Source organism: Solea senegalensis, linkage group LG1 (genome assembly GCF_019176455.1).
Source record: "Solea senegalensis isolate Sse05_10M linkage group LG1, IFAPA_SoseM_1, whole genome shotgun sequence".
Taxonomy (NCBI): domain Eukaryota; kingdom Metazoa; phylum Chordata; class Actinopteri; order Pleuronectiformes; family Soleidae; genus Solea; species Solea senegalensis.
Genome location: NC_058021.1, coordinates 4,676,670 through 4,697,836, shown reverse-complemented (window position 1 = coordinate 4,697,836; position 21,167 = coordinate 4,676,670). Strand labels below are relative to the sequence as shown.

At 40.1% G+C, this 21,167-nt stretch overlaps 1 protein-coding gene across 1 annotated transcript in view; it reads right to left on the bottom strand.

The window, feature by feature from the left end:
* Positions 1–21,167, bottom strand: part of st6galnac3 (ST6 (alpha-N-acetyl-neuraminyl-2,3-beta-galactosyl-1,3)-N-acetylgalactosaminide alpha-2,6-sialyltransferase 3) — a 67,878-nt gene that overhangs the window by 37,234 nt on the left and 9,477 nt on the right. The window contains exons 2-3 of the mRNA XM_044030290.1: positions 9,917–10,090; positions 804–1,213 (exon numbers count right to left, since the gene is read on the bottom strand). Coding sequence (XP_043886225.1) covers positions 804–1,213; positions 9,917–10,090 — 584 coding nt within the window. The remainder of the gene's footprint in view (positions 1–803; positions 1,214–9,916; positions 10,091–21,167) is intronic.

Here is a 21,167-nt window from a genome sequence, read left to right as displayed (position 1 = left end):
CAATGGAGCTGAAACGGAATGAATGTTGCACCTATTACCGTGCATGCTAATCTCCTTAAGATGTTAAAAGAGGTCTTGAGGACACGTAGGAGAGTCAGGCATGTGAAGCGCTTCGAAAAAATGAGCGGAGGTTCGCCTGGGAAATGAGGTTCATCCTAAACAATGGTGGGACTGAAGCCTGGCTCTCATAGTCATTAACCTGTCATTATCTCTGGGAAATGACAAAAGAAGGAAAGAGCAGATGGGTCCGTCTTTAAATGCTGTTGTAGAGTATTCTGTACCGAACATCAGTCCACAGCCGTGGTAGACTACAATAAAATCAATCATCAGTGACTTCTTTTCCTTATCTGCAGCTTAAACCATTTCACAAGTTTGCCAAGACGCTGTTAGAGCAGTTGTGAGTCCAGCTGCTACTAAGGGTTTTTAGCGAGACTGCCAGAATCGTGGTGCCTCATTAGCTAGATTTTCCCCAGACCAGCATTTTGCTGATGTCAATAACCCAGGCAGCGCAATTTTGAAGGCTCCACATTAAAGCTGCTTTTTAAAAGACTGTCTCCAGTGCTGTGTAGAGCCTCTTGAGAGGGCACGTTAAGTAAGTTACTTTGATAACGCCTCATGAAAGGGAGGATGTGAGACAAGGAAAGCCCAGAGCGCTGGGCAGACCATCAGCAATGATGAGGTCGATATTATAGCAGAGAACAGCAGAGAGAACGGTGTTGAATTTGTCAGTAATAAAGACTGAGTTCTTTTGAGAGATCTAATCATGCTGTGGCAAAAACAAAAGGAAGACTGTCTTCACTCACCTGTCTTTGCCTGTCTCCTTCTTGAAGACCGTGTCACAGTAGTTCATCCTTTCCTCTGTGGTGATGTAGATGCGTGCATGCGGGTAGTTCTCCACAGCCTGACGCAGCATGTTGTACACAATTCCCTTCCCATCCTTCCTCATGTTTCTCAGCGGCCCCCACACAACGTAGATGGTGTCATTGCCCTGCCCAAAGAAGTACTGGGGTTTCTGCAGCAGCAGGGGGACACTCGTATGGGAGACGACTCTCAGCGTCGTCCGGTGGCCCACATCGTGCTCAAATCCCCGAGTCGGCGCGTTGTTCATCCTCCAGATGCAGGGAGAACGATCGATCTGTGGGCCAGCACTTTGGCCCAACATCTGGCCAGAGCTGGACACAATGCTGCAGAGATCACAGTGCAGCTTCAGGGGCTAGAGGACAGAGAGACACAAGTGATTATTATAATAATTATTGTTATTATTATCATTATAATTTTGCAGGCGAGTTTGCATGTTCTCCCTGTTTTTGTGTGGGGATTATATCCAGGTTCTCTGATTTCTTCCCATAGTCCAAAAACATGCAATATGGGGGATTAGGTAATCTGGAAATTGACCATAGGTGTGAGAGTGGATGGTTGTCCCTGTGATGGACTGGCAATCTGTCTATGGCACAGCACCCCATGACCCTCATGTGGAGGATAAAGCGGTAGAAGATGGATGGATGGACCTTAGTGGTGGTGTTGTACTAAACTGTGTTGAGTACAAAACAAACAAAGTCCCTTAATTAGTTGTTGGCATAATACAATAACTGTATATCAGAGCAAAATAAACATTTTCTTTGAACATTTCCGGCTCCAGCTGGCTTCTCCCATATCTCGTCAATGCAGTAAGACATTTATCTATTCACTTTTCTCCATTTTAAAACTACAGACTGCGCTGAGCTACTTTTTGTCCCAGTGGTTGTTCTGGCACAAGCATTCACTGAATTTGACACAAAAACAAATTACTTTAGCAACTGTTTGATTGTTTGATAAAAAAAGATTTTGAGGCTGAGTTGACAGGATTGTGATAAGGATTTGCTGGGCAGCAGCAGGATGAATTAAGCCTCCAAATTAGTCTGTTGCATAGCAACTGAATTACACTATATGGTATCCTCTTTCTATGGAACTATCTCTTTGCAAACTTTCTGAAAACATAACATGTATGTTAATAAGACAGTAGCAACGCATCTTAAAGGATCTGGACAAAGAAGCAGTTTCTTCTGCTGCTGAAAGAACTGCTTGGTGCTTCCTTGGTGGAGCCTCTCATCTACGATGCTGGTAAAAACTTGACTGAATGTTATGGTTAAATTAATAACTATTTACTTAAGACACTGTGAGCATCACTTTAAACAACTTATTGAAGCAGCAGCCACAGGCGTCAGTCCAGACCAGGGACCGTGACTCGTATCAGTCGTCCATGTCGCCAAGTTTATTGTACAAAGATTTAAAGCTTTAAAGCTTTTTAGCTTTAAAGCTTTGTACAATAAACTTGGCTTAAGGTTTAAACAGAAGAGCCTGCCCTTACAGTACACTCTTCCACAGTAAGTGCAACTATCTCCAATAGTATTGATAATTATTGATATTAATAACTAGTACAGCTAGTATCTTAACAATGCCATCTCTAGTCATACTTTATGTTTATATCACACAATGAGCTTTTGCTTAAATAAATCATACACTAATGAAAACTATACAAACAAATGCAAAAAGTGCTGAAATTATTGTGAGAAAACAAAATGCAGATAAAATTGTATCAACACCTGGAGACATACACACGGTGGTGTAGTGGTTAGCACTCTCGCCTTGCAGCGAGAAGACCCGGGTTCGAGCCCCGGTTGGAACAAGGGCCTTTCTGTATGGAGTTTGCATGTTCTCCCCGTGTGCGTGGGTTCTCTCCGGGTTCTCCGGCTTCCTCCCACAGTCCAAAAACATGCAATGTGGGGATTAGGTAAATTGGACACTCTAAATTGACCATAGGAGTGAGTGTGAGAGTGAATGGTTGTTTGTCTCTAGTTGTGTGTGGCCCTGCGATGGACTGGCGAACTGTCCAGGGTGTACCCGCCTATCGCCCGATGTAGCTGAGATTGGCACAGCACCCCCCGCGACCCTCTGGCGGAGGATAAAGCGGTTGAGATGATGAATGAATGAATGAATGAATGACCTGGAGACGTGAAGTCTGGGTCAATTGTCAACTTGTGTGTTTTACAGTTAAGAGTTGAATGATTAGGGAGCACATCACAGTGTTCAGCAAGATAACACAAATATTAACTTGTTCTACATACTCGTCTAAGATGAATTCAAAAGGTGGGAGTATTCCAGAAGCTCTGCTTCCTCTGAAATGTCATTAAATCCATCCATCCATCCATTTTCAACCGCTTTATCCTCCACAGGTGGGTCGCGGGGGGCGATGGACAGTTCGCCAGTCCATCGCAGGGACACGTATAGAGACAAAAAAACATTCAACCATTCACTCTCACTCTCACTGTCAATATAACTAATCCCCATATTGCATGTTTTTGGACCATGGGAGGAAGCTGGAGAAAACCCACGCACACACGGGGAGAACATGCAATCTCCATGCAGAAAGACCCTTGTTCCAACTGGGGCTCAAACCCGGGTCTTTTTGCCGCAAAGGCAAGAGTGCTAACCACTACACCAACCGTGTGGCCCATGTCATAAAATAAATGGTCAAATATGTACAGTTATATTGACATTTCATTACTAAAGGTGCGGTAGAACGCAATCAGCTATATGACTCGTTTGTTCAGAATCAGCTGTTCAGCACAGTATAGCTTTTTTTACTGCGGTGAGCGAGACGTTGATTTGATAAAAGGCAAAATAAGTGCGTCTGAAATGAGCTTCCCCCTGTTTCAAAGACCAGCAACTGCCACGGGAGTATTCATAGTAAGTTAACTTAATTACATTTCAATTAAGATTTTTTTAATGCTGAATAATAACCCCTGAATGTGGTTTTCCAAGATACTTCCCCTCGTGTTTCTTATGGCGTTTTACTTTGTAATATACTTTATATGAGTGCAATAATATTAAAGTGAGGTTCTGGCGAGCCAATTTGTGTGATCAGAACATAAAATAAAATGCATTTGGTAATAAGCTATAAAGAATATCCATTGATGTTTTACAGACCTATATAATTTTCTTTTATTTCCTGAGATGAATGTCACCGTGCCAAGAACTAACATTGATTAGGTTAATTGAATATGGAACCTCAGAGTTACAGCAGCAGAGACGTAGAGCAACAATGCGGAGCAGAGAACTGAGGAGGTTATGTCATTTATCTTAATGTTAATTATATTCCACTGCAGTCGCGGGATTTGCTGGGCCCTTCTGTGCTACGCTGTGTTGAAACAAATGAGAGATCTATCTAATAACGGCTTGATGAGATTGAACTTGCTTAATTGGATGCGTTAGGAAAAAGAAAGCCTCGTGTCAGGACAAGGTCTCGTTTGATCATTTGTTAAATGGAGAGTAACTGTAATGTCACTGGTGTGAATAAAAGTGAGGACTGAACTTAACTAGTTATTTTTTAACTTGTAATTGCAGTTTGAAACGAGGCAATTAGCAAACCGCTACGGCTGGAAATTAGAACGTATGTAATACAAGACAAGTCCTGCAGCATATTTATTTCTATAATTTAAACAGTCGTCAAGGTTTTGTAATAATTCGATTATTCTCTGCCAATTAAAAATGTAATATATGTGCAGGAAAAAAATTAAACTGAATTCACCTTTTTATGCCCAAGTTGGGGCTTCTTATCTGAGAAGTCAAGCATAACATTCAGCCACTAAAAGTAATTTTTCTGTTCAGGAATGCAGAAAGAAAGTAAATAACTATAATTTGACATGTTAATCAAGAAATAGTAATGTGCTTTAATATTTGTTTCTGGGTTTTTTTTAAAAATTCATGGATTATAATAATTACATGTATAGCCTATATGCAGTGCTCTCCTATAGTGAGGACAATTCCTTTTATTTTTGCCATAGACTGAAAACATGTGGCTTTGACATCAAAAGATAAATATGAGATTTCAGCTTTTACTTCCAGGTATTCACATCTGGATCTGATACACAACATAGAAGATAGCACCTTTTGTTTTTCATGTGAGCAAAAGCATTGGAACATGTGACTGACAGGTGTGCTGCGTTGCCCAGGCGTGTCCTATTACATGGTTTATTCAAACAATAAACAGCGCTGAATGTCTCCGCTCAGTTTCAGATTGGGGAGGATAGATTCTGCATGTGCAGACTGCATTTAGAAGCGGATCCAACATGAAAACCAGAGAGCTGTCTATGGGTGAAAAACAAGCAAATGTGAATTTGAGAGAAGATGGGAAATCAATCAGAGCCATTGCATTTGGAATGTCCTGAAGAAGAAAGAAACCACTGGTGTACTCAGCAACAGATGTCGAACAGATAGACCAAGGAAAACATCAGCAGTTGATGACAGATACATTGTGAGAGCTGTAAAGAAAGACCCTTAAAAAACTTAATAAACCTAAAACCTTCCCCTTCTTGCCCCTGATGAACTCCTTTGTGTGTTTGGGCTCATCTTGCTGCATGATGAAGGATCTCCCGATCAGTTTGGTTGCATTTTTCTTTAAATTGACAGACAAAATGTCAAACCCACATGTTTTCAGTCCATGGCAAAAATCAAGGCATTGGGCTCTATACATATATACTGTATATAGTTAGACTAAAATTGAGCTGCCGACAAAAAGCCCATGAATATTACATTCTGTAAATCAATAAAATGTTATGGCCCCCACTCAACTGTGATTCACATTTCAGTTTCATATTCACGACGGAGCCGTTTCAGCGTGACTCGCTGTAATCGTACACAGAGTGTTTTTTATAATCCCAATAAATGTGGCTCTCTCTGATAAGTACAAAATCACTCAGCAAAGCCTCACATTTTAATGCCCAAGTGTGTTCAAAATAAAGTGGGTTATTTACGAAAAAAATTCCGGGGACATGGTCCTCATTAAATAACAGCAACGGGACGTGAACTTCACCCCGGTGTTTACTAAAATGCTCTTAACGCGATTAATTAATGAGCAAGAATTGTTACATCAAAGTCGCAGTTTTTATGATGCCTCTGCGGGTACGTAGAAATCCCAATGTTTAAAAATGAATTGATTAGCTGTAGCTGTCTGCATGGTCAGAATGATTCATTACAAATGCCCCATTTGGGGCAGAACCATTGAACTACGGACAAGAAAAATAAAGTTTATGTGTGGGAAAGATTTTATTTGATAAAAAAAAAAAACTAGGAAAAATAAATGTAACCCAATTGCAGAGTTGATAAAAAATGCTATTTAATTAGGATTAGGATAATGATGAAGAAAATTGAGTAGGTTTTTTGTGTACTTGTACTTTATTTTTAGAATGTGTCACGTTGTATGTTTTTTCTGGAGGTACTACACTTCGCTACGTTTTAAATCACAACTGTTACTGAGTAAAAACATGTTGGCCTGAATAAAAAAAATAAGAATAATTTATGCACCGGAAACTTTGATAGTGAGTGAGTGAGAAAGTTAAAGCATTTATGACCTTTGACCCATTTTGACTGCTACATTATGTGTTTACATATTTTATTTTGTCAGCACTTTAACATTAAAGGGTTGCCTTTAATTAAAAACGATTCACGTGAGATTTGTCTCCCCTTTGTACTACACAAGGAAGAACACCAGCCTTGTAAAAAAAAAGTAACATTTTACAAGCTACTTTATTTACTTAAACTTGAGTACATTTTCAGACCAGTACTTTTACTTACTTAAGTAAAATGTTATCAAAAATAGTGGTACTTTTATTTGAGTAGAAAACTTTGGTACTCTTTCCACCTCTGCATATACTATACAGTATATTTTAATTTTATTATTATCATTGGAACCTCAGTGTTGAATCTGTGTTTGGAAGCTACTGGGATTTTAAAGCCTTTGATGAGGCACCACTGAGGCTTCCTTGCAACTGATTTACATATCACTGAAGCCTTGACTCGACTTTACTCCTCCACTTTTTAATGGCGTGACCAGATCATGTCCAGAAAAATCTTTAAGGAAAAATTAGGGAAGCCTTCAAATACAAATATTAAGGATAATAACAGTAACGGTAGGTGAAGAGCTGGTACACACACACCAATCATCAATCCGGAAGATTATGCACTGAAATCATCCAGGAATTGAAACGCCGCTGAATAATGCATACATATCAAAGGGTCTGTGCATTCTCAGGTCTAAACGAAAATATGGAGTTTCTGTCTCCAGAGTGACAAACCAGAGACATGAATGTAAACTGCCACAAGACATATTTTCTATTTCTCCTGAAAAGCCGAGCGGGAGCCATTAATCACATCTGGAGACAGACTCAATCAAAAGAAGAAAATGCGGCAGGCTACTTCCGTGGCTACAGGGTTTTCTGTATTGTACATGCTCTGCCAGAGGTTAATAACACCTCAAATGACGGCTCACTGTGGATCAGAGCAAGAATGCCTTGCTCTCCAGGAGAAAAATATTAGTGCTACCTCAGGTGTTGCCGTGTGCTTAGCAGAGCCTGACGACTCACATGGCAGGATTTCACTACAGACATAATCACGTACAACACCCGGCACAGGAGGATCATCTTGACCCAGAGCTCCACAACTCTGTCAATCCTTTGTTAGAGATTTCAGGAGCGTGACAAACACTTTTATGTTATGGCCAATCACAGCCACCCTCTGATTTGCTATAGAAAACTCACTAGTGGGATAACGTAGGCCACAAAGAGGCCTAATTCTGCAGCAACAGCCAGTCCTGTGCCACGATTTACATAAATTGCCATGAGGAGAGTGATTTACATAGGCTTGTCTGAAGGAAAAAGGTGTAAGATGTGATTGCCTCTGGGCTCATGTTGTGTGGATGGAACTCTCCAAAGGCAGAGGATGATGTTTCCCATTAATCTGCCAATTTCAGCCAGCAGAATATAGAGTATCCACTTCTCATGAAGCACCAATGGATCCATCACGATTTCAGCGCATGCACAATGAAAACCATTACCTGTCAGCTGGAGATTCTGCATGCACGGCTGCAAGCAAAATGTGTGATTTTCCTGTGTGCCTACTTAAGATCCACCAATGTTTTTGCTGGCTGCCTTCCAAAACAACAAATACACTGCTTCTTTTTTTTGTTTTTTTTTTACATTTTAATGTGGTGGGAATTAAAATGCTTTGATTTTTTCAATTTCCATAAACTGTGGAGGGAATAGGCAACACAGAGCTGTTTGAAGGAAGGATGAAGAATAGGTTCATGGACCTGGTTGGTTGAATTTACGAAGAAATACTGTATGCAAGAGACATCAATGAGCCAATTGTAGATCTATCACAGAGGACCTGCTGTAAAACATTTACCAAAACCCTCCAGGGCTTTTTTTACGACTGTATCTTCTGAATATGACTTCACTATCATGGCGAAGTCGTGTAATAAAAGATGAAGTCTACTGGTTTCCAGCACGATGTTTGAGAATCCTCTCTTTGAGAAGCCTTGGTCTTGACCCAACTGATTCAAATCACTTCAGACCCATTTCCAAGAGTTTTTATTGAACATTTTCAAAAAACAGCCTGGGTTCAGGGGACATAGACAGCTGTCCTAAAGAGTGACAAATGACCTCTGTATTGTGGACGCTGTCAAATGCTTTATTTCAATGTTCTTATCTGCAGACCAGATCAAAATACCGCGTTACCACGCAATGTCGTAGGAACACGTGGATTTCCCCGAGCCAATCGGCAGCGATCCAGCTCCGTCACAGAAAGTGCCGTTGTAAAATTTGACCAATCAGCAGAGGCCTGCGATGCTCAAAAGTTCAGGGCTGGTACGGTCATACAGCTTGGTCTTCTGCTAGACAGGGGTCCCCAAGGATCAGGATTGGGAGACACTGTTCTAGTGATGTTCCACTTTCACTTTATTTGTCTTTTTCTTGTTTATTCTACATTTTAACTTCAGACGGGCAAGGAATCATATTATGGTACCTTCATGGACCTTGATTTTCTACATGAAAATAGAAAAAAACACTCTAACACACTAATTTCCAAGTATTTCCATAAGTGCCCTGTCACAGGTTAAAGTGCTATGCAGACGACACACAGATTTACCTTCCCTGAAGTCCCTGTAATCCTAAGAATTAGGGACCAACTTGCTCATATTTTTCTTCATTTTAACAAAGACAAGACAAAGACCTTCAGTTTTCAATTTACACCACTGCTCCTAATCCAAATCTCAATCACCTTATGGCAACATGAAACCACAGGCAAAGAACATGGACGGTATAGTTAATGATTTTCAGTAGGAACTTCTTGACTTCTATTTTTTAGGGTTCAAATGTTCAAACCACATGTTTCCTCTCACCTGAGTTAGACATGTCTGCACTAATATCATCCAGGCAAGAATAGAGTAAGTGCCTCTAAAGTTCCACTTATTAACACGTTCAAAATAAAACAAGAACATCTCAGTCCTTGCATTTGTACAAACTCTCTCCATATTTCAGAGCAAACATCAAAATCACTCTAGCTGACACCAATATATTTATATCTCAGAACATCTCACCCCATACAGCACTGCCAGACACCTCAGATCCTCCCACCATGAAACGCTGGCTGTGGGTTATTGGGAAAATCGACGAGGACCTGGCTCCGTCACACAGACTGATGCTGTTTATTTCCCTTGACACATCGTAGGAATTCAACCTTCAAATAATGTCGCCGAGATTATTTTGACAGGGTGAACGTCACCCCTGTCGTAGCCTGCATTGGCATTGGCACTTTTCCTACGCTGTGTTACTTTAACCCTTTAACACCTAAGCCTCAAAATGTCCGTCTGGACTTTTTTTTTGTGCTTATTTTAAACATAAAAGGGCCAGAAAATGTCCTGTGAGTCAGTGACGATGTTTGAGACTATAAAGCTGCACCACAAACAAAGCGATATCTTTTCATTTTAAACAACGGAATATAGATTGTAACACCTTGCTCCATCTGCTCATGTAGGCCCATGTTGTGGATGTGTTTGCTGACACGTACAGTACATCATGTGTACGTACTTAACGTCCCTCACCTTCTGAGATGCTGGATCCTTGGAGATGCTGATGTAGCCCAGGTGAGGCTTGTGGCTGCTTAACGCCTGACCGAAAACAGGCGGCAGGAGGAAATACGGGTTCTCCGAATGTTTCACCACGACCACGAAGAGCGACACCGCCACGATCAGACAGGTGGCGATCAAGGACTTCCTCTGTGGAGGGAGGGAGAGAGAGAGAGTGCACTTATGACAAGTCGGACAAATGCAGAAAGACGTCGTAAAATGAACCAGAGCATTCAAGCAAATGCCATCACTTTGTTTCCTTATTGTCAGTGGTTTAATTGGTTGAAGAGAAAACCCAACAGCATCAGTATAGATCTGCCAGCAGCTACTACTGCTGCTGCTGACAAATACTGAGCCGGCACGGCAGCAAATTTAGTGTGTAATAAAAAGTTATACAGCATACTGAATAAAAACAACACATATCACGTGTAAGAGCAAATAAACTGTATAACAACCAGGCTAGAAAACTAAGATGAGAGTGTGCACCAATATAATAAGTACGGCTGTTCAATGAAAGGAAAACGTGCTATATGCCATAACACTGCAGACGCATTATTTCCATTCCAACATGTGAAAATAAAATTTGAACAAAAACACAAACGCCACAAATTGTTGAAATTTGAAATAAATGTAAACACATTCGGTCCATGACCTTTTTAACCTTTTCACTGGCAGTAAAAAAAAAAGCACTCTTTGAGGTGTGACACTCCATGTGTTTACTCTCAATGTCTAACTTTAGACGTGTAAACTGTTTCTGACAAAACGTACAGTTTACAATTTGAACGATTTACGATCATCATTTTAACTTATTTCTCAAGAGCAAAAATCCTTTTTTTTAATGATCTGACAATTATCATGATAATTATCATCTACTGACATTTTATCACTTGCCACTCTCCAGCACTATCCCCGTTTATACAAAGCTCTTGGCACAAACACATCTACAGTCTTTGCAAATATGCCGACATTGACATATCATGCAGCCCTAACGATAGACTGCATCTTTTCGAGCATTTCTCTCGCTGGTGTGTCATTATTTCAAATGAAACACAGAAAAGTGTTTGTTTGGAGGTAAGAGGTATCACAGTCTGGCAGAAAGAGCTGAGACTGATGAATAATGGATAAGAGATGGAGGACGAGCAAAGGTCTCACAGAGGAGAGGCTATTGGCAGGGCAGAGCTGGAGATCAATGCAGAGAAGAGAGAAAGAGTCAGACAGAGATGAAATCTGTGGTGTGCAACGACATCTCACAGCCTGAGGTGATGATAGATTTCAGTGAAGTCAGAGAGTTTTCTTTTTTTTTCGTAGGAAACTTCAATAACATGCTGCTAATCTAACAGACAACGGTGGTATTTTGCAGATTCTTTGAAGCTATCTGATAGCGAGAAGATTGGATGTAGCCACACGTCTCCATGAAGCCCCCACAGCCAAAGTGCCTGCACCACCATGAGCTCTGATCTGCAACATCAAACGTCCCACAGGAGCAGCTGGAGGCTTTGCTGCACAGAGACAAGATCAAACATGGGCAGAGGGGGGGTGGGGTGGATGAAAAGACAGTGACCATTTGCTGCCCTGACAAGCCTATCACATTTTACCAATCGCATGTAAATTGCATCACACATCATTTCATGGCATTACTGCCCTTCTTTAATCACGAGCGAAGGGGACTCCACTTTGATCTCGTGTGAAACAGCGCAAAGGAGACAAATGAGAAAATCTCTGTTGCCACTTCGTACTTCAAAAAATGACAAATATCCTCTCTTCTTCCTCCCTTTCCCTGACAGGAGAGTCCGTCTTTTCAATGCCACTTTGGAGGGGGAAAAACAAATGGCAAGTCAGTTTCTGAAAATGTGCTGTTATAGCTACTCATCAAGAAACCCATCCCTTATAAAGCGATGCAGCGGTTCTTTCTACAGGACTGTTAAAAACCTGGACTCAGACTGCAGCACTGCAACATCCATCTGCTCTCATGAGGACAGAACATTTCCTTGTCTCCTTCAACCCTCAGTCCGACTACAAATCACAGGGGAAATGATGTGTCAAAGTCTGGAGGCAATCGGGGGTGTGTGTGTGTGTGTGGGGGGCGGGGGTGTGGGTGTAACGGGGCGCTGAACCTCCACATGCTCCAGTGTCAGACTCACAACTGCAGCTTCATTCTTTCATCACTCAGTGTGATCACAAGTCGGCCTGTTGAGGCACTTGACAGATTTGACACCGTTCAGCCCTGGTGTTAACATCCGTCCTGAGTGACAGCTCAAAGCACGCGTCTGAACACTCCCGGTCCATCCTGAGATCGCCTCCCCCACAGCCCCCACACCCCCGCATGCACTTTTCTAATGGTTAACGTCATATTTCATGTTACAGAAGCGCGAGTAGTACGTTGATTCTCTCAGTTTGTCTCATCTCTCTGACAATAAACAAACACAGAGTGTTTTCTATGAAGTGAAGACTCATTGAAAGACTCGTTTTTTCACACAAAAACAGAGCAATATTTCTAACGTTTTGGCAAAACTTGCAGGTGAGTCTATTGAAGGGTGTTTTGAGCTCATAATATAGTCTCTTGAAATCCCATTTTTCTCGTGAAATCTCATACAGCGAGACTCTACTTTGAGGAAGATGCCTGAAAAGCATTTCACATTTCTATGGTTTGGGAACGGTGATCTCCATTGCCGCTACTGCTGTTGCTGTGATGGTTTTCAACAGACGATACAACATACCATCTTGTCTGAAAATGCTATGTGTGGAAATAAAAAAATGTTTTTTCAGAATGAAGGTGTCTCCATTACCAGTTTTTTAATTGCGATGTTCAGGTTTTGCACATTTCTAGTTTTCACCCGAGATGCATTCAGTGTAGATTTGGTGTGAACAGTGGTCTGAACAAGGCCAGTGATGGTGTGGGGAACATTAAGCAGCATTAACACCAGCAGAGATGCAGCACAGTGGATGTCAGGCTTCAATATTAAAGCTGTCAGTCAATGTTAAAACATTTTGCCTGAGGAATAAGACTCCATATGCATCTGCAATGACCTTGTTTGTGACCATCAAATTAGACAGTGATGGCCATAAACTTAAGTACCACTTATGGTTAGAGTCCCAGGATGTTTCATTTCACACACACACACACAGAGAACTGAAAGAAAAAAAGAAAAATCTTTAAGGAGCTATTTTTAAAAGGTGCAAAAACCTACTCTGAGCAGATATTGATCTCAGTCCACAGGCAGACTGTGGGATTATTGGGACTCAGGACACAAGGGAGCCATAATTTTCCCCGGGTCTCTGCTGCAGTGTGACCAGATTACATATGTGAGGAGAAATGTCATTCATGGCCACAACTGTCACAATAGCCAGTGTTGGAATGTAACAAAATAGTTAAAGTCAAGGGTGTGAAATGTCACATCATGTTACTCTTATTCTCAGTGGTAATGTTGTATTGAAATGTCTTTCAATAGCACAAATAACAGCTAAATAAATGTTAAAGACTGTAGTAGAAAGATATCAGTGCCTATATCGGACATAAACATGTGGTATCACACCGTACTCATTAAAGTAAAAGATGGCCGTGTTTCCTACACATGTTAAGTAAGATTATGTGACGTTTTGCTGCTCTTTCCTGCTCCGAAACCTTCAGAGACCATCTGCAATTTGACTAAAGATTACTTTTCTGCATCAATCGCTGCAGCACTTTTCCTACTTAATGTACAGCAAATAGGCAATGAACTTCCAAATAACAGAATAATCAGCAAGTTGCACTCTGTTCATTTGTGTGACGAATGAAAGCTCGAAACAAATGACTTGTTTATTTCCCCCATTTATGACGTGCGATCAAAGTGTTCACCTCCGCCGGGCTTTATCCGGGCATGCAGAGAATACCATTTCCCCCCACAATGACTACCGTTCCAGCTCGGTGACGACAGGGCCACACTGAAGTTCAATCCAAAAAGCTAATCGCGACGGGTATTGGAATAATGAAATGCTCAACCTGAAGAAAATGGCTCATGAAAAAACATATCTGGAAGCTATTGTCAAGTGTCTCCGGGGCAAAAAAGACAAATAATGAAAATTACATTTGCAATGCAAAAACACTACCTGCCTGGTACCTGATTCTTGCCTCCACGATTCACTGAGCAGTTAAAATTCAATTTCAATTAAGGTATTTGAGAAAATATTTACCGCCTCTTTCCCTCCCTCCCACGTCCTTCTCCTCTTTCTTCAAGCATTAGTCCTTTCATGGGTGCTACGACTGAGACATGAACACAGAGCGACCCTGAGAGTTTGGTCCAGAAACATCACTTTATTCTTGTCACATTTCCCGCAAAGGTCTCACTGCAGACGTCCTGCAGGACTTAAAAAAGAAAAGCAAAGGAAAAAACTTTTTCCCGGAAAGAGGAAAAGGAGGATTGACTCATTGCAGCTGGTAACACAGTCACGCACAAGTTCTAACTTCCACCCACCAGGAGCCACAAGAACTATGAAAGAGAATGAATGCAATTTGTCCAAGTTACTGCATTTATATTAGGTTCATTACTACATGAATAATTTCATTCATGAGCTATTTACACACGTCTGTTTGTTTTCCTTCACTTCCCAGTGACAGGAAGTATTCAGATCCTTTGACTGTGTAAAAGTTCAAAAAAAGTTCAATAACAAGTCAAACTTGTGGGAATCCTCTGGTAAATATTTAGTATTTGAGAATCATCAGCCGTGTGAAGGTCTGCAGGCCGATGGCTTCAGTACTGGCTGTCCACTCCAGCCAATTATAATCCAGATATAATCCTTCAACGTCACTATCTAATCCTCAGATGCTGTAATGTCCACAGTCTGTAACCTTGACCATGTTGGTCCCCACGTGGTTCATTCCACATCCTCTCCCCTTTCATTCTTCCCTCAACTCGACTGTACACAAAGGAAATGAAGGGACATTTTCAAAATGTGTTCTTTAAATCAGGAATTATCCCAAAATCAGCCTCGATACGATTTGTTTTGATAAAAGATAAAAGAGGGTTTCAATTCATTCTACACCCAGTACGTTTACATGACATCAGAAAAAACATGATCGCGTCTCGGTCTCCTCTAAGCTTCAGCCTTGTTTTTGGGAAGACTAAGAGGAGCTGATGTTAGTGACTAAAGTCGCAGGGAGGACAATATCACGTGATGTGGCACTAAATCAAATCTCACAGGGAGTCAAATTACTACCGCATGTTTACCTCCAGTCCGGCCAAAGTCAGACTCGCGCTGACCCGAACCAGCCTCACCCAGGCCGGTGAGTTTGTTGGACTGATGAGTAGAGTGATTTTATGCTCTGTCAGCTTGAAGAATTAAACCTATTTAACTCTGAATGGTGCAACATGCTGACAAACTGGCTTTCTACTAACAAGCTGAAAGGGGACGCATGGACACACTCCACAGTCCAAGTGACCGGTGTAGTCAAGTTACAATCACTATGTGTGGACTATCACACAGACGGATATACACAGACAGACAGACATACATATATATATATATATATATATATATATATATATATATATATATATATATATACATATATATATACATAGATAATGAAAATATTACAGATGCCAACTGCCGTATAACACCAACAGCAAACAACAATCAAAGATGAAACCATCTCATCTGAGTTTGAAGAATTTAGTCTTAAAAGGAAAATGTGACTCTAAGGTGAGGGATGTTTTTTTCTATTTTAACAGCTCATTATCTCTTTTCTATGAAAGACAATCTACGAAATGACGAGTGACTGCAGCGGCCTGATCACAAATAGCATGACAATGTGCGTTTTCCTTTTTTAAGTTAAGTTAAACTTAGCTGCAGAAGTGTGTTTACGTTCACTACTCAAAAGCAGGAGGTTGAAAGACAGCTGATCCCCACTGAGCCCAGCAGAGGGGGCAGTCACCTCACACAGCTGAGGGACCACTGACGATGGAGTTCACACCCTCATCGTCTGAAGCCATGGATGTGAACAGTTGCTCTTCATATATTCACTCTCTTTACAGAACATTGATCAGCCCGATTCCAAACAAACCACCTGCTTTATTTACGTTTTACTTTAAGAGTGTTTGTTTCTCCATCTGTCTTGAAATCCCTTTCTGATATTGCTCGGCAAAGATTCAACATGACACAAAGACCCAGGCACTTATTCCTTTTCTCTGCTTTGGAATCCAAAAGTGTTGTTTTTTTTGTTTTTGTTTTTGTTTTTTAAAGACATGTGACACAACCAGAATTGTTTACAATCCATATTTTAATGGAAACATTGAGGGTGTGAGCATCTTCAACATCACAGCCACACATCATCAAGAGGACCAAAGCCACTCAAGAGGACCTGAAACACAATGAAATTAAAGCACTGTCAGTGATTCACTGATGTACACACACACACATATGCAAAAGATGTTTTTGAATATTGATAAATAAAATGCATATTTTGATGTGATCATTTCCAAGTTTTTATGTTTTGTTCCGTTGCAAAATGAGAATGTGTTTGGTCTGTTGAATTTAAGTTTAAGTGTTAATTAGTTAAGTGTGACTGATTCATCAGCCAAATTATGTCCTTACCTTAAAATTATGTGCAACTTTTTTTTTTTATCTAAGTTTATTTTGAAAAGTTTTATTTTTTCAATCATTAATTTAGAAAAAATGAACAATGCACTGCAGACGCATAACAGACCATGAGCATTGTTCAATAAATGTTTTGCTTATTAGTTTTATTTTATAATTAGCTGGAGGGAAAAAATGGTCATCAGCTGCCCTCACTTCATGAGATTAGCATTGGTCAGAAAAATCCGTATCAGTCGACCTCTGGTATGACACTACATAAACTACATGATCAATACATTGATGAAAACAATGTAAAACCAAACTCTTTGTCGTGTATCTGCCACTGGAGATTTCTTACATACAGTATTTACAGGTTTGTAACTACTGTGTGCAACAACATTAGTTAATCACCATAATGGATTTCTTATTCAATTATCACATCAGCAAGAAAGTGTCTGTATTAGCCAGGCTTTTAATTTGAAGGATGAGCCTAAATCATATCTTCCAGACAGTGTAGTGAGTTTATCACTGAATATTTCTGAATATCTCTGTCGGGGGAAACTTCGTCTACTAATGAAAATCACATGAAATGAACGCGAGCGTGGAGCTTATACAGTGAGATGTTATTTCCCAGTATTCCAGTTGATATCAGTACTGTAATAGTACTGTAAATGACATATATGGTGACAGATAATTATACATACTGGTCACTTCTGCATTCAAGTCCAGTCTCCGGTGTTTTATTTGAAAGGACATCTAAGGAAATGAATCCATATCTCATGTTGATGGATCGTTAAATCCCCAGTACAGAATCTCTATCGCCCCCTGTGGACTAGTAAGTTTTGTGTTGTTACTACTGGAGTCTTTTACTGTAGCATTACTTATCCACACATGCAGGCATAAGAAGAAGCTCAGTCATGACACAAACACAGAGAGCGCTGTGGGGAACTGAGATGTGACACAGACATGCTTTTATATTTAAGAGTTACGCACGACAGGTTTATATCTATCAATTTAGATTTGATATTAAAGGGTCAAGTCCCTGCTTAGAGCAATAATATCCATTTCACAATTTCTATAAACTAAACTAAATCAGTGGGTGTCAAACTCAAATGACCTGGGGGTCAACGAGCGTTTATTCTGGTCAAAAGGGGCCAGTCTGGAGAATAAAAGTGTGAAAAAACAACTTTGTGGTAGCAAGTGGACAACATGTGCAACACAGTCTGGCGTCATGATATCGCATTGAAGTTATCCATGATGATATTTCACAGAATTTCAAAGTAAAAGGGCTTGTTTTGTTGTGGAACGATGTACACTTCACAATAAAAAAATATATTTATATTTATGGCGCAAAATAAATCTATTACTATCAAAAACAGATGGAAATAAACCAAAGAAATTAAGTAAATAACATGAACAACTGTAACTAAAACAAGCTTAAATATATGTAACGTGATGATTGCAGCCTCAGCCACACGCTGCTGATCCAATGCTGCTGCCCTTGGCGCCTGGGACTTCTGTTGTGTCACCGTTGTCAATGAAATGAAATGAAAATCCTTCAATCCAGGTCAAATAAGCACTAATCTGCTCTGTTGATATGATTTAGAATCAAGCATCGCTCGAGCAAATTCAAGTTTTAATCAGTGGATATGGATATGTTACGCGCGTGTGTGTGTGTGTCAGCACACGTGCACTGACACTGGGTCAACAGTCAATAGGATGAAACATTCTTCACTAGTTTTCCTTCCAGACTGACGAACCTTTAGGGGTGAGTGGTAAGAAAAGCCCCCCCACAGGAGCATATGTCCACAGATGCAGTTCGGTGAAGCTCTGCTGCCTCGGCTGAGAATCGCTCACTCGACAGAGTGAAGAATTTGTTAAAACGTGAAAAAAACAAGACAAGGAAGAGCTGTTCTTTGGGAGACTTTAAGAGGATGTGAGCGGGGAAATGTCTGCATGAGCAGAAACGCAGCATATGGAGATTTTACATGTGACTGGTCGTGCTCACAGCTCTCAGAACAAGTGTTTCTCCTGTACGGCTGTTTGATCTGACTATTCTCATGTAGATAATGTGACCCACTGCTGCAAAATACACCGACAAAGTTACTAAAGTACCCGTTTTATTTTGTACAGTTCAGGAAATAAGGAAACTTACTTTTTACATTTCCACAAATATTACTTTTTATTTTAATGGAGGCCTAATAACGTCAACTGATGGTGGTTTTAAGTGTAATGCACAACATAATTAACTATTAATCTAGAGCTGCAACTAACAATTGTTTTCATAATCGATTAATCAATTAATTGTAAAATATCAGAAAACCTTAAAAAATGTTGATCTGTGTTTGTCAAACCTGGAAATCAACAATGTTCTCAAATGTCTTGTTTTTTCCACAAACCAAAATGATTCACTTTTAATGATTTCTTTGTTGAAATGAAGAAAATACTCACATTACCGTAATTACGCGACGGTTTGTGCTATCAGAGAAGTTCCAATGGTTTCTGAAAGCTGAGAAGGTGCAAGTCAAATCCAACGTGTGGATATTATGGTAATTTCACTGTTTTTGGACATTGTGACAAACTCAACTCAAACAAATGTTATTTTATAGTGTAAAAAATGTCAATTTTATCATGCAAAATCTGGTGTTCATGTACTACAGTGGGGCTTCTGTTTTGTTTTTTAATAAAACTTTTTGTTTTTCTTCATTTAAAATTGTTAATACACTATTTTAACATCCAGTAAATGGTAAATCACTTACTCACAGGACATTTTCTGGCCCTTTTATGGTTAAAATAAGCAAAGCAAAGTGCAGATGGACATTTTGAGAATTAGGTGTGCAATAAAAAATGTACTTTATAACTATTTTATGACTATTTCTAAATATATGGAATTGTTGAATTTATACATTTCTTACAATTTTATTCAAAGTCTGTTTAAGGTGGGGTGGTCTTCTTAACAGATGCTTTAGTTTAAGTTTTCTAACCATTTTAATATAATAAACTAACGCATTTATCTCACATAAAACCAACCGGAGTCAAAAATCAGAACCAGACATTGTCATTACAGATGCAGGGATTAAGTTTATACCGGATTTCATAATACCAATTGCATTTCCACAGCTCAGGACATTTTCCAGATCAATTACAAATCTAATACCAGTGCTGGTATATCGACAGTGTCTCGTGGCATTCAGCCAGCCACAGGAAATGAACTCTGTAGAAATAGAACAAGAACAAATGAGGTTTTATCATATTGTAACATCTGAGTTTTTAAGTGTTGGGCTGTTGCAGATGGCTGATGATCAGGGAGACAACAGTGATCTTTTAGAGGCATCACAACAACATGACTTATAAGGGTAATAATAAATAATGTTTAAATATCTGGACATGTGTCATAATATTCATTCCAACTTGATTTTACCCAAGGCTTAATGCAGTCAAGCTGAAGCTCCGTGCATCTGGAAAGTCAATGATGAGTTGTCTTAATAACTAACTAACATAATAAACATCCCTAACATCCAACGCTGTATTTCTGTATAAAAACAGTCTCCATGTTTCCTTGTGTATGAAGGACGGAGGACGGGGGGAGGTTTTACTGCTGAGGAAAACACTGACCACAGAAAATCCATTTCAATTTGCCAAATGCCAAAGCTGGATTACTGACATTTAGCAAGTGATGTTTCCCCTGAAACTCAGTGTTTTCAGTCCATAAGTCCATAACAGAGCTATGGACTCATTGATAGTGATTACACACAGCATGGATCCTCACATAGAGACGTTTCAGTTTACACACGACTGTGTTAATACCGGCGCACACTCGAGAGTCTTAAAGGATTTGACGGGAAAGACAAAGAGAGGCATTTCACCATTTTCCTGAATGTGCACATATACACAGACTTTACCTCACGTGGATATCTTTAAGTTACAAAAGCAGTTTGAACCGAGCAGGATTATTTGTGATTCCTTCAGTGACTGCGACTTTGAAAGGATGGTGTGATCTTTTCAACCCGACTGAAGTGGACGAGGGAAGAAGAAACAGCTCACACTGTAAGCAAAGCACTTGACCGATTAACCGACCGATCCAACGTTAAGGACGCACTACACAACTTTGACAGTCTTTGCTGATTTTGAAAGGACCTGGAGTTCACACTAACCGCAGAATGGCTGAAAAACTGGGGATCACAGAGTCAAACTCTTACGAGAGCGTCAGTTTAGAGGGTAAACAAACATCGGCGTCCTCGTTTTGATATTCACGCTATTACTTCCTGTCGTCTCCACCGTGTTGCAGCTGGGTCGGTAATCGGTACACACTACCCGACTGCATCCGCTCAACACATTAGTGCTGACTCTGCACAGGTCAGCACTAGTGAATCGTGGGTAAAATCTGGCAAAAGATCTCGTCGTGGGTCCCCAGCTTTCGACGGATAGCTACGTCAAATAATCCATGAAGATAAGGGACATGCTCCAAGTGATATTGATAATGCTAAGCTAATAATGTAATTAGCACTAAACAGAAAGTAAAGCTGAGGCTTATTGGAATGTCATTTTGACACATTTATGAATGTGACATGAAGAAAAACAAAGGATTAAGAGGCGGATTATTGTCATAAGATCAGAAGCGTTATTAGAATGAATCCTCGTCTGTCTGCAACATAGTTCTCCAAAGGTTTCTTTC